Here is a 13082-nt window from a genome sequence, read left to right on the forward strand (position 1 = left end):
ATTTAATTTGTAATGATTATAAATAACAGATAAAGGTAACTTTTAAAGATAATCAGAAAGAACTGAGATCAAATAGAGTGTTTCCCTGTGTATGTTGGATTGTCCCTCTTCTCAAATATATTGTTAATTTTTTAGGTAACTCGTCAATTTTTCAGAGTTTGCCTAATTGTTCTCTCCATTCTTAAAGATTTATTAAATAAAATAACATATATGTGGAGACACTTCTTTTCAAAAGTTGAGTGGTTTGATAGTCTACTTGGGAAATTCTGACAGTTTATCGTGTATCTTGATTTTAAACTAATTGTAAGAGTTCCTCCTGATTTATTTATAATGCACAGAAAGAGGGTTCTCTCGTTGTGCAAAAGAAATGTCAGTAGAAATTGAATGTTAACATAGGGCTCCTATCACTGATTTGCTAGATGTATAAGTGACTTACACTGATTTATGAAGATGCAAAAAGCAAGCAAGTTCAATCAAGCTGATGGAATATAAATGCATAAGATCAAATTCTATATAATAGATGAAGAATTTAAAAGGAACAAAGGTCAATGATATTAATGGATATAAAGTTGTAAAGTAATAACAATTTTTACAAACATTCATCCATTTTCAAGTTATTTATAAAGTGACTCATAGTCTGAAACATATATGAATTATATATAATTCTCATAGATACTTGCTGGTGGAATAAGCATGATCATCAGAGGAAATCTTGAAGAAGGGAGAAAATCATAAGTTATATGTATTACAAAACAAATTGTAAACACAAGTAGAGTATATTCAAAATCATGTTGCTCAGTGTCATGAATCTCTGACTCTTCATATTGATCACCTTTATATCAGTATGGTATAGAAAAATGATCAATGCCTCAAATTCTTTGTTTACCACTTGTCCAAGGTCCTCAAGTACATTTTTAGGCTCTGCCTTCAGGTTGTTGACAAAGCCACTGGTACCTCTTTGTTACTGCCTATTTCATAACAGTTCATCAACTTGTTGATCTATTTATTTCACCAACTCACATTATTACTTTAATTGTGGGGGTAGAAATGGACAAATGACTATTTTTGAAAGGAGGTAGGATAGTATAATATTGGGTTTTGGAATCTACAAACAGTCAACTTAATGTGAAGCCTGGTTATGTGTAATGTTCTTTTAGTTTATATTTTATGACATTTCTGGTAATGAAAAAGAATTTTTTTTTATAGTAAAAACAACAATAGAAAGACTTATTATAAAACAAAACAAAACAAACCATTTTTGTAATTTGAAAACCTCTCACTCTTGTCCCTGCACCTCCTTCTCCCAAGGGTGATGGGTCCCCATACTGTTTCCATCGCGGGTGCACCGAATTACATCCCTTCCCCCACACCTTCACCAGCACTTGCGACCTCTTCTCTTAGAAAACAGCCTTTATAACAGGTGCGAGGTGGGAGGTGGTTTCAATTTGAATTTCCCTAATGACTGGTGATGTTGAGCACATTTTCATGCATTTGTTGATCATCTGTATGTATCCTTTGGAACAATATCTATTCAGGCCTTCTGCCCATTTTTATTCAGGTTTTTTGTTGTTGTTATTGAGTTGTATGAGTTCTTTATATCACTTGGATATTAACACCTTATCAGATAGAAGATTTACAAACATTTTCTCTCATTCTGTAGGTTGCTTATTCTTTTTGTTGATTGCTTCTTTTGCTTTGAAACACTTTTAGTTTGATATAGTTCCACTTGTTTATTTTTGCTTTGTTGCTTCTGCTTTTGGTATTGTATCCATAAAATCATTGCTGAGACCAATGTCAAAAGGCCTACCTCCTATGTTTTACTTTAGGAGTATTATGGGTTTTTTTGTCTTGCATTTAAGTCCTTAATCCATTTGAGTTAACTCTTCAGACTGGTGTAAGATAGGGGTCTAATTTCATTCTTATGCCGGTCAACGTTCACTTTCTCAAGCATCATTTACTGAAGAGACTATCCTTTCCCTTTTCCTTGGTTCTCTTGTCAATATTATTTAACCATATATGTGCAGGTTTGTTTCTAGGCTTTTGATTCTGTTTTATGGGTCTATGTGTTTCTTTATTCCAGTACCACATTGTTTTGATTATTATAGCCTTGTAATATAATTTGAAATTAAGACATGGGCCTTCAGTTTTGTTCTTTCTCAAAATTGCTTTGGTTATTCAGGTTCTTTTGTGGCTCCATATGAATTTCTGTAACGCATTTTTTTTTCTATCTCTGTGAAAAAATCCCACTGGAATTTTATTTTATTATTATTTTTTTTTTATATTCACCCGAGGACATTTTTCCATTTTTTTGTTCAGATAGAGTTGGAGGGAGGGAAGGAGAAAGGGAGGGAGGGATGGAGAGAGAGAGAGAGAGAGAGAAGAGGGGGGGGAGAGAGAGAGAGAAACTTCGACGTGAAAGGAACACATCGAGTGGCTGCCTTCTGCAAGACCACAACCAGGGCGAGGGACAAACCGCAACCGAGGTACGTGCCCTTAGCGGGAACTGAGCCCGGGTCTCTTAGGACCGCAGGCTGACACTCTAACCGCTGAGCCAAACCAGCCAGGGCCATTGGAATTTTCATAAGAATTGCAGTGAATTTTCAGATGTCCTGGGGTATTATGGACATTTTAATATTTGCTCTTCCAATCCATGACCATAAGATTATCTTTCCACTTACTTGTGTTTTCTTCAATTTCATCAGTGTCTTGTAAGATTTTGGTGTAGAGATCTTTCACTTCCCTGGTTAAATGTATTAGTAACTATTGCTTAGCTGTGGGTTTGTCCCACATAGTCTTTATTATGTTAATGAATGTTCCTTCTGTATACAATTTGTTGAGAGTTTTTATCTTGAAAGGGTATTGAATATTGTCAAATGCTTTTTGGCAACTAGTGAAAAAATCATATGATTCTTTTAAATCATTCTATTAATGTGGTGTACCACATTTACTGATTTGCTTATGTTGAAGCATCTTTGCATCCCAGGCAGAAATTCCACTTGATCATATGGTGTATGATCTTTTTAATGTGCTGTTTAATTAGGTTTGCTAACATGTAAGGATTTTTACATCTTTATTTATCAGAGATATTGGCCTATAGTGTTGTTTCTGTTTTTTAAATCTCATATTATCTTTATTTGGTTTTCATATCAAAGTAATGATGGCCTTGTAAAAAGAGTGTGGGAGTATTCCTTCTTTTAAATTCTTTGGGAGGAATTGCCATTAATTCTTCTTTAAACGTTTGACAGAATTCACCATTTAAGCCATCTGGTTCTAGTCTTTTTTTGCTGAGAGGTTTTTGATTACTGATTCACTCTTCTTACTTGTTATTGATCTATTCAGATTTTTTATTCTTTGTGATTCAGACTTGAAGGTTGTATATTTCTAGAATTTGTCAATTTATTCTAGGTTCTCCAATTTGTTTGCATATAATCAATCTCTCATTGTAGTTTTTATGATCATTTCTATTTCTAAGTCTGGCTGAAGGTTTGCCAATTTTATTTATCTTTTCAAAAAATGATCATAGTTTCATTGATCTTTTCTATTGTGTTTCTATTCTCTATTTCATTTATTTTGCTCTGATCTTTGTCATCTCCTGTCCTGACAGCTTTGGTTTTAGATTGCTCTTATTTTTCTCATTCTTTGAGGTGAAAAGTTAGGTTGTCTATTTGCGATCTTTCTTTATAATATAGGCATTTATCACTATAAACTTAGCACTTCTTTTCCTGCATCACATTCATTTTGGGATCTTGTTTCAATTTCCAAGTTTTAAGATGTTTATTGACTTCCCTTTTCATTTCACCTTTGACCCAATGGTTGTTCAATGGTTTGTTGTTTAATTTATACGTATTTCTGAATTTTTCAGTCTTCCTCCTTTTACTGATTCCCAGTTTCATGCCATTGTTGTCAGAAAGGATAGCTGGTATGATTTCAATCTTTGTAAAATTGCTGAGACTTGTTTGTGACGTAACATATAATCTATTTTAGAGAACGTTCGATGTGTGCTTGGAGGAATGTGTACTGTTAGATTGAATGTTCTGTATATGTCTGCTAGGGCCATTTGATATAAAGTACAGGTCAAGTGCAAAGTTTCCTTATTGAGCTGTCTTAATGAGCTATCCATTGTTGAAAGTGGAATGTTAAAGTCCCCTAATATTATTATACTTCAGATCTGTTTAGGTGTTCTGCTGTTGATCACACACATATTTACAACTGTTATATCCTCTTGATGAATGGACTCTTCATCATTTGATGATGACCTTTGCTGTTTCGTCTCACACGTTTTACTTAAAGTCTACTTTGTCTGATCTAAGTATAGATATGCTTGTTTCCTTTTGGTTTCCAATTTATGCTCTCTTCTTTGTCGAAAATAATTTGCGTTGGGCTTCTTTCACTGAAAGAGCACTGGATTAGTTTCCCCTTACCACTGTAACAAATAATCACAAACTTTATCACTTAAAACATAAATTTAGACTCAAATTTCTGGAGGTCAGAAGTCCAAAATGAGTCTTTTGTTTTGCTCTGTTTTTCTTCACATAGCTCCATACTTATTGTGCACACTTATTTTTTATTTAAGTATAGTTGGTATATAATATGTGTTATATTCGTTTCAGCTGTACAGTGATTCAACATTTTTGTACCTTACAATGTGATCACCCTACTAATTTTGGTAGTCATCTGTCACCACTGAAACTTGTCACAATATTATGACCATACTATCCTTTACCTTTTTCACCCATTTCCCCCCTCTAGCACCCACCCCATTGGTCTCTGCTTCTATGAGTCTATTTTTGTTTTGTTTTGTTTGTTTAGATTCCACATATTAGTGAAACATGGTATTTATGTTTCCCTGTCTGTCTTATTTCACTTAGCATAATACCCTCTAGGTTAATTCATGTTGCCATAATGGCAAGATTTCATTTTGTATTGCTGTGTAATATTTCATTATATGTATATGTATATGTAGATATGGTTAGATATAGATATAATTACATATACATATATCAGATTAATCTATTCATCAATCTATAGTCACCTAGGTTGCTTCTATATCTTGGCTATTGTAACAATGCTGCAATGAACATAGCTGTGCATATATGTTTAAAGTGGAATTGCTGGGCTGTCTGGTAAACCTATTTTTAATTTTTTGAGAAATCTCCATACTATGTACCACAGTGGCTACATCATTGTGCAGTCCCACTATTAGTGCACAAAGGTTCCCTTTTTTCCCTATCCTCACCAAAACATCATTTGTTGACTTTTTGATAATAGCCATTCTGACTGGTGAGAGGAGGTATCTCACTGTGGCGTTGATCTTCATTTCCCTGATGATTCATGATGCTGCACATTTTTTCTTATGTCTGTTGGCCAACTGTATGTCTTCTTTGACGAAATATCTCGTTATGTCTTCTGCCCATTTTTTGATCAGATAGGTTATTTTATTGTTATTGAGTTGTATGTGTTCCTTATATATTTTGGATATCAATCCTTTGTTAGATATATCACTTGTGAATATATTCTCCCATTCATTAGGGGGCATTGCTGTTTTGTTGCAGGCTTCCTTTGCTGTGCAGAAGGTTTTTAGTTTGATGAAGCCCCATTTGTTCATTTTTGGTTTTGTTTCCCTTGCTTGAGTTTTAATGAGCTAAAATCAAAGTATCAGCAGGACTGATTCTTTCTGAAAGCTACAGGAAAAAAATTGTTCCCTGACTCTTCCAGCTTTTAGAGGCCATTTTGGCATTCCTCTGCTTGTAGATCCATCACTCCAACCTCTGTTTCCATGGTCACAGCACCTTCTCCTTTACTAAATCTAATCTCCCTCCTTCTCCCTCCTATGAAGACACAGGCGATTGCACTTAGGGTCCACACAGATAACCCAGATTAATCTTCCCATCTTAAGATACAGAGCTTGGTTACATATACAGAGTCCCTTTTGCCATATGAACTAGTATTCACAGATTCTGGGGATTAGGTTGTGGGCGTCCTCACAGTGGGAATTATAAAATTCTATCCAGTAAGCTCTTCAAGTAGGAAAGGTTAGACATATATAAACATGAATGACACTACAGGTCTTTGCAAAAAGTTGCAATGAGTTAAAGTATACAATTTGGGGAAGGAGGGAGTAGAAGAATAAGGGTAAGACATACCCATTCACCATGCTGAACTGGCAAAAGAGACGTTACCCAAAGTTTGTTTAGTCTTAATTTCTCTACTTACTATATTATATCTCTGACTTGGGTGGGACCTGGGAGGAAATTCTGATATAGAGACATATGACAGGCAGCGGTGATAAAATATTGAAAAATCCTCGACTATTCTTAGAACACTCAGCACATTATAAAGTACCTCTCAGAAGGCACATTGACTTAAAAAGGTAAAATAAGTTCATAAGTGTGTTATCGAAGCTCCGAAGTAAATAAAATTTAATAGCACAAATATATTGTATTACACTTAGTCGATGTGCAAGCAAGCACTAAATACCCCCCTTTATTTTTCTTGAATGGGTTCTATTAATAAAAGGAAAAAAACGAACACTGTCGATAGAGTGGTTTTTTACAGCCCATTCTTTCTCTTTGTCTCCTCAAACTGTTATTGGGTATATAGTTTTAAATTACCCAACTGTGCCTTATCCTACGAGAGGTCCTTTTTGAGAGAACAAACCCTCACAAGAGAAATGAATTACCAGGACAATGTGTTTTTAAAAGATATTTCTGACTACAGAATAATCGGGAGAAGAATGGGGGATGTTATATAGTACAGTAGAGTTTCCAAAAGGATTTCCACAGACACCTGCCTCAGAATGAGCTGGTTTGTATTAAAAATGCAGAATCCTGGGTCTTCACTGTCTGTGTTAGTTTCATTGTTATACCACTGTCTACATAAGTTTCCTAGGTCTAATGCTACAAAATGCCACAAAATGGATAGCATAGAACAACAGAAATGTATTCTCTCACAGTACTGGATTTCAAAATCAAGGTGTTGGCTTGCTGAATTCTTCTGGAGGCTCAGAGGAAGTCTTTTCTCTGCTTCTCTCCTAGCTTCTGGTGGTAGCCTGAAATCCTGGATTTTCTTGGCTTATAGCTGCATAACTCCATCCGTTGACCCTTCCATCACTTGGCTGCCTTCCCTCTGTGGGTGTGTCTGTGTCTGTATCTCTTCTCCTCTTCGCATAATGACACAAGTTACAGTGAACTGAGGGCCTGTTCTAATCCAATATAAGCTGACTTACATTTTAATTACATCTACAAAGAACCTGTCTCCATAGAAGGTCACATTCATTCTCCATGTAATATATATATTCCTTTGATAATCTTTGTGCAAAAGTATATTCTACATCAAAATATTTATCTCCTGAACCATTATACTAAAATATCATATTGTGTGGACATTTTTATAAATCACAAAGTCTTTTACTTATAAATCTGATTTTAAAATGTTTTAATTACAAGAGAAAGGGTGAAAACATTTTAGGGAGTCAAACATAGACCTTTTCATCATTTAAGATTTCAGGAGACTGCTTTTAAAAATTCTTTAATATCTAGGCTCCTATTCATTACTCTTATTTCTTTCATGTCTACCACTAATTGACATGCTACATGCAAATTTATAATTCACCACTTAGATAATATAAATTTTTCTTCTGCCTAAAACAAGAAGGCCCCTAATTTCTTGCAAAATAAGATAGTTACACTTTACAGGGTGGTGGCGAAGATTAAATAAGAATATATAGATTGAGAGATAAAGTCTAGTATTTTTTTTTCATGATTTCACTTCTGAAAGATTGCAAACACCTATATTTATTAAGAAGAGAGGGATTATTTAATAAATTATGTTTGATTAATAGCCTGATAAATTGAATATTTATAAAATTATGCCATACAAAAACTTCCAGATGGATTAAAACTTTCAACACACTTTTTAAAGTACTAGAAGAAAAAGACTAAGACTATATCAACATTATAATTATAAAAAGGAAAAGAACAATCCATCCAATTAAGTAGATAAAAAACACAAAATGTTCATCAAAACAAAATAAATTCTTAAATTAACTATAAGGCAAAGTTATACATTACACATTTAAGAGAAAAGAATTTAATGTATTTAATTTGTGATGGGCTCTTTCAAACCCAGAAGGAAAAGGCCAACTCCCAAATTGAAAATAAAAAAGCTCATGACTAAGTAATTTACAGAACAAGAAATAAAATATGATTAGTGGACATACAAATAAGAGGCTCACTGTCAACCAAAAATATAAAATATAAAATTAAAAGACATGTTTTTCAAATTTCAGATCACCAAAATTTAAAACCGTGGATAATATACAGTGTTGTAAAGAGGTTTTGGAAAATATTCCTTGTTCAAGATTGTTTAACACAATGTTCCAAAATTTATTATATAACCTCAGTTAGACAACTTCTAAGTCTTTAGCCTAAAAAATAATTACATAGTACAAATTGTTTTATGAATTGAGATTGACATTATTGCAGTACTAATACCATGAAACACAAATTAAAGTAAATAACCGTTAATATGGAACTTGTTCAATACATTTTTTATGTGCAGATTATAAAAAAGTAATGGAAGAGCTCTCTAGCTCTTCATCCCGGAGTTTCTCTCCATCTCAATCTCTTCAAACCATAAAGTCTGCTTTGAAATCTTTGACCTAACAGGGTAAATTTGCTCAAGCCACTGTCACGCTTTATAGATGAGGTAAAGGTTTTCTTTTATTGTCATTACTGTTTAAATCATGTTGAACTCCAAGAAACAGTGTTACAACCAAGGCTGCCTTTTCTTTTAAGTTATCAAGCCTACACTCAGATTTAGGTCAGAGCATTTTATGGAGTGTGTGTGTGTGTGTGTGTGTGCGTGTGTGTGTATGTTCTAGAGTTGTGTATGTGTGTATGTGTTGCATGATTACTTTGCTTAGTAAGCTTAAATCATGTTGATCTCTTAAGAGTTTATATTTCCTTAAAATGTCCTATAGTATTCACTCACATAAACAAAAAATAAATTTAATCGTATGAGTTTATACACGTGTGATCGTTCCAATGGTGAGATTAAAGAAATAAGAAGACACCTGATAGCAAAACATTTCTTACGGGATATGACTTTTAAATAGGACTAACTCATCATAACCACTAGAATATGTATTTGTAAACAGGTCATTTAAATTTTAAGTCTTTTACTTGATACTCATTAGCAAGTCAGTCCATAGTTGTGGAACTCACTGGATGCAAAACAGAGTAATACTCAGTAGAAAACCAGGAAAATTTTCAGTATTAATCAGTAAAATATCAAAGAATAAGACATAAATGGTCTGGTTATGTTCCCAGGAAAAAATTATTAACTTCAGTGTAACAAAGAAATGATAAAGTGGATTAATAAGTAGCAGAATTAGAGATAGCAAAACACCTATAGAAATGCATTTATGAAATGAACTTTTTTCTTGCACAGCATTTCACACTTTTCAGAAAAAAAGTCTTCATTTTTCCCACCACTCCCAAATGGCAAATACTCTGTTATTCTATGTTATCAAACTCACTGAAAAGCAAACAAAAAATTCAATGGGGTAAATTTCCACAAACTGAATGCAAGGAATTACTGAGATGCTCATTCAACATTTAGGTTTCCAGGTTCCATTTATATCTAATGAAATCTAAAACCCCACAAGAGTGTACGTATAATTAGGCAAGATTTGCAAATACATAATATCGTATAAAAGCATTTAATATGTTATAAAGAGTCACCTATTTGATCATTTTATACCAACCATTCTTAAGGGCTGAGGAAAAAGAAGGAACAATTCTGACCCACTATTTTTAACTGTTTGGTTCCAGGTGGAATGGGAGAAAATATTTACAGCATCTATGTTTCCGCGTCTGAGTCGTGTACTTACTACAGTTTTCCGCCTTCCTGTTGTCCCGGATCACTATTCTTTGGTTGATGGTGCTGAAGAGCGTTGTCCAGTTGATGGTGTGATAGTAGCACAGGTTGCTGTTGTCAGTGATGTAGATGTTTCCTGCACTGATTTCCTTCAGGGACTGGAACTGCAGTGAAGTGATGCCTTGCTGCTTGAGGATGAGCAGGGAGAGGCCACTAAAGAGAGGGGAGAGGGAGCATGGAGCAATAACAAATGTGTTCTGGACAGCACATTCATCCAGAGGTAGAATACAGATGTCACATCTTACTCCAAAAGAAGGGAAACAGAGCAGAAAGAGAGACGGAGTCGATGCATCTACGCTCAGAATATTAATTCTTTACATGCTATACACTGGTGGTTTTAAAAGTAATACCCAAAGGAAAAGGTTCATTTTTAGAAGTATAAATTTTAATGACATCTCTGTCTCTGTCTACACATTTGCCATTGACATCTCATCTCACTGCCTTCTCTTCGACCCCCAAACCTTGGGCCCCTCCAGGCTGAAATCCAGGGTTAAGACTAAATAATTGAACAAATGTGTATGGAATGACTTTGCATCTATCCTAAGATATTAATTATACTGTAGTTAATAGATTGAGACTGCTTTCCAGTGATACATATTGCAGAGAATGTCTTTGATATTCAGCTTTAATTTATTCAGAAACAAAAGTATAATTGTAATAGTTGAAGAATGTATAACTAAAGGTAGGAGATATTAAACATTAAAGAGAATCATGACATCAAACTTCAGTTTTACAAAATACTCAGAAGGCTTGGACAACTGGGGAAAAGGACTTCTAAAAGTTAAATAACAACTATACTGGGGGGAAAAATGATCATTTCAAAAAAATTGTTTTTATTCCAATATAGTCCACATTTTGTAATTAAGTTCCTTTTACAGCCTCTGAAGAATAAATGTATTTCCCATATTTCAATCAACTGATGGACATGATTTTACATTTTGGAGATCTAATTTGTCCCTTTCTATTTTGTTTATAAATCCAAATGTAGTTTGTGGATTGATAGCTGGATAGATAGATACATAGATAAAAATATAGATATCCATAAAATACGCGTGTGTATGTGTGTACGCAACTGCGCTATAATTCATTCTCTCAAATCTTTGCTCCCATTATGAAGACCTTGATTTGTTGATTATAATGTAAGTATAATAATGCCTTGATAGATTTATAACATTTTATTCAATGGATAGTAAAATAGATGCCTATAACACTTGACAAGATCGCATCTCTGAATTATCCATCTTTATAACACTTTCCCCCTTTACATTTTAAAACCTCTTACAGATATACCTGTTTTAATAGCAAAATTCAATGAATTTTCTATGAAATATTATTATATGATATTTGATGACAATATTGATTTCAGGCAGCACTTAGATTGAAGCATTAAAATTAAATTAAAATATCTTTATGTAAATCAGCTTTTAACTCTTCATAAACAAGATTTTCATACAGATAAAAATCCAAAATAAAATAAAAACAGTGGTTTGATAAATATTAATCCTAGTTTTATTATAGGAATAAAACTTTTTAACATTAGAACAGCGTCCTCGTGAGGCCTGGTTTTTCTGTTTATTGTAACTAGCACCGCATGTGGGGTGGTGGACCATTTCCTCAAACATCAGCTCTGTGACACGTGATTGAAATGACAGCACCAGAGATCAAATAAGAACTTCCTGGTATGGCGTTTGTGTCCTATACATTTGAGCCATTTCTAAGCCATCCAACTCTGTCTTTTAATTATAATAAAGTACGATCAGAAGAAAGGCTTAATTTTATAGTTCACATCATGCATTTCATACCTGCAAAACATTAATGTTACTCTAAGTTTTAGGTGGTTGAAAAATCCACCTGTGTATTCTGTTTACTTTGAACACCACTAGGGTGTATTTTGCTGAGCTTACATTGGGAATTAAATGTAGAAACCCAGTATTTCTAGAATCAGTAAATGAATAAGGCTGATAGCTTTGACGTAACACACATATGATGCTACTCGTGTAAGCTGGCAGACCTGCATCTTTTAATACACAAACCTACCTGTATAGTACTCTTCCACCAATGGTCACCAGGTTAGAAAATACACTGAAGTCAGTCATGTTTGGGGGCCATGACTGTATGTTCAAGAAACCTACAAAAGAATAAGATAGTTGAAAAACTCAGAATAGCATTGTCTTTGTAGCAGTGTTTAATACTGATTATTTCTTGAAATGTAAAGAAAATGTATTGAAAGATAAGAAGTAAGAAAAGGGCAGTAAGTATTTCTACTTTTAAACCATTCTATTTCCTATTTCTTCTTCCACCATTCAGTGTCTTGTCCAGCTTCAGGGCTACAATACTCAATAGATAAAGGATATCAAAATATCGAGCACCAAGAATCTATGTTGATCAGACATATGGAGGAATATAGTTGTATATGTTATAATATTTAAATAATTATTAATTTAATTTATTCTTTTAAAATAAAATATTTAGTCTAACTAGAGAGAAAAATATAATTTCAATTTCTCTGAAATCCTTTACTGCTTTATACACTTACGACATCAGTTGTCTATCTTGCATTCTAACCCTCCTCATTCGACGTTAGAGTGTCTAATAGCAAACCCATGTTTAATTCATGTCTATGAGCCTGTCCCACCTACTCAAACAGCCCTGAATATATCAGGTGCTCTATCAATATGTGCTAAATACATGCTATGCAGTACCCGAGCTCAATGTACTTCTTGGGGAAACGTGAAGAGAAAAACATGGGTTCAAAGATCAGTTGACACTTTCAAACACAGTAACACTAAACTTTCAAAGATATTTTACTCTTTAAATTCTATGGCCTTTTAAAATGTGCACAGAGAAGCCCTGGCCGGTTTGGCTCAGCAGTTAGAGCGTCGGCCTGCGGTCCAGAGAGACCCAGGTTCGATTCCCGCTAAGGGCGTGTACCTCGGTTGCAGTTTGTCCCCAGCCCTAGATGGGTTGTGCGGGTGGCAGCCACTTGATGTGTCCCTTTCATGTCGATGTTTCTCTCTCTCTCTCTTCCTCTCTATCCCTCACACTCTATTTGAACAAAAAATGGAAAAATGTCCTTGGGTGAGGATAAAATCAATCATCAATCAATCAATCGATAAAATAAAATGTGCACAGAGGCTAAGGAG

At 34.1% G+C, this 13082-nt stretch overlaps 1 protein-coding gene across 4 annotated transcripts in view; it reads right to left on the bottom strand.

Annotated features, from left to right (window-relative positions):
- The window catches only part of ERBB4 (erb-b2 receptor tyrosine kinase 4), a 1035274-nt gene that overhangs the window by 260576 nt on the left and 761616 nt on the right, over window positions 1-13082 (bottom strand). For all 4 annotated transcript variants that reach the window (XM_036253758.1, XM_036253760.1, XM_036253761.1 and 1 more), the window contains exons 11-12: window positions 11977-12067; window positions 9893-10092 (exon numbers count right to left, since the gene is read on the bottom strand). In XM_036253758.1, the coding sequence (XP_036109651.1) occupies window positions 9893-10092; window positions 11977-12067 (291 nt within the window). The remainder of the gene's footprint in view (window positions 1-9892; window positions 10093-11976; window positions 12068-13082) is intronic.

Source organism: Molossus molossus, unplaced genomic scaffold, assembly GCF_014108415.1.
Source record: "Molossus molossus isolate mMolMol1 unplaced genomic scaffold, mMolMol1.p scaffold_m16_p_11, whole genome shotgun sequence".
Taxonomy (NCBI): Eukaryota; Metazoa; Chordata; class Mammalia; order Chiroptera; family Molossidae; genus Molossus; species Molossus molossus.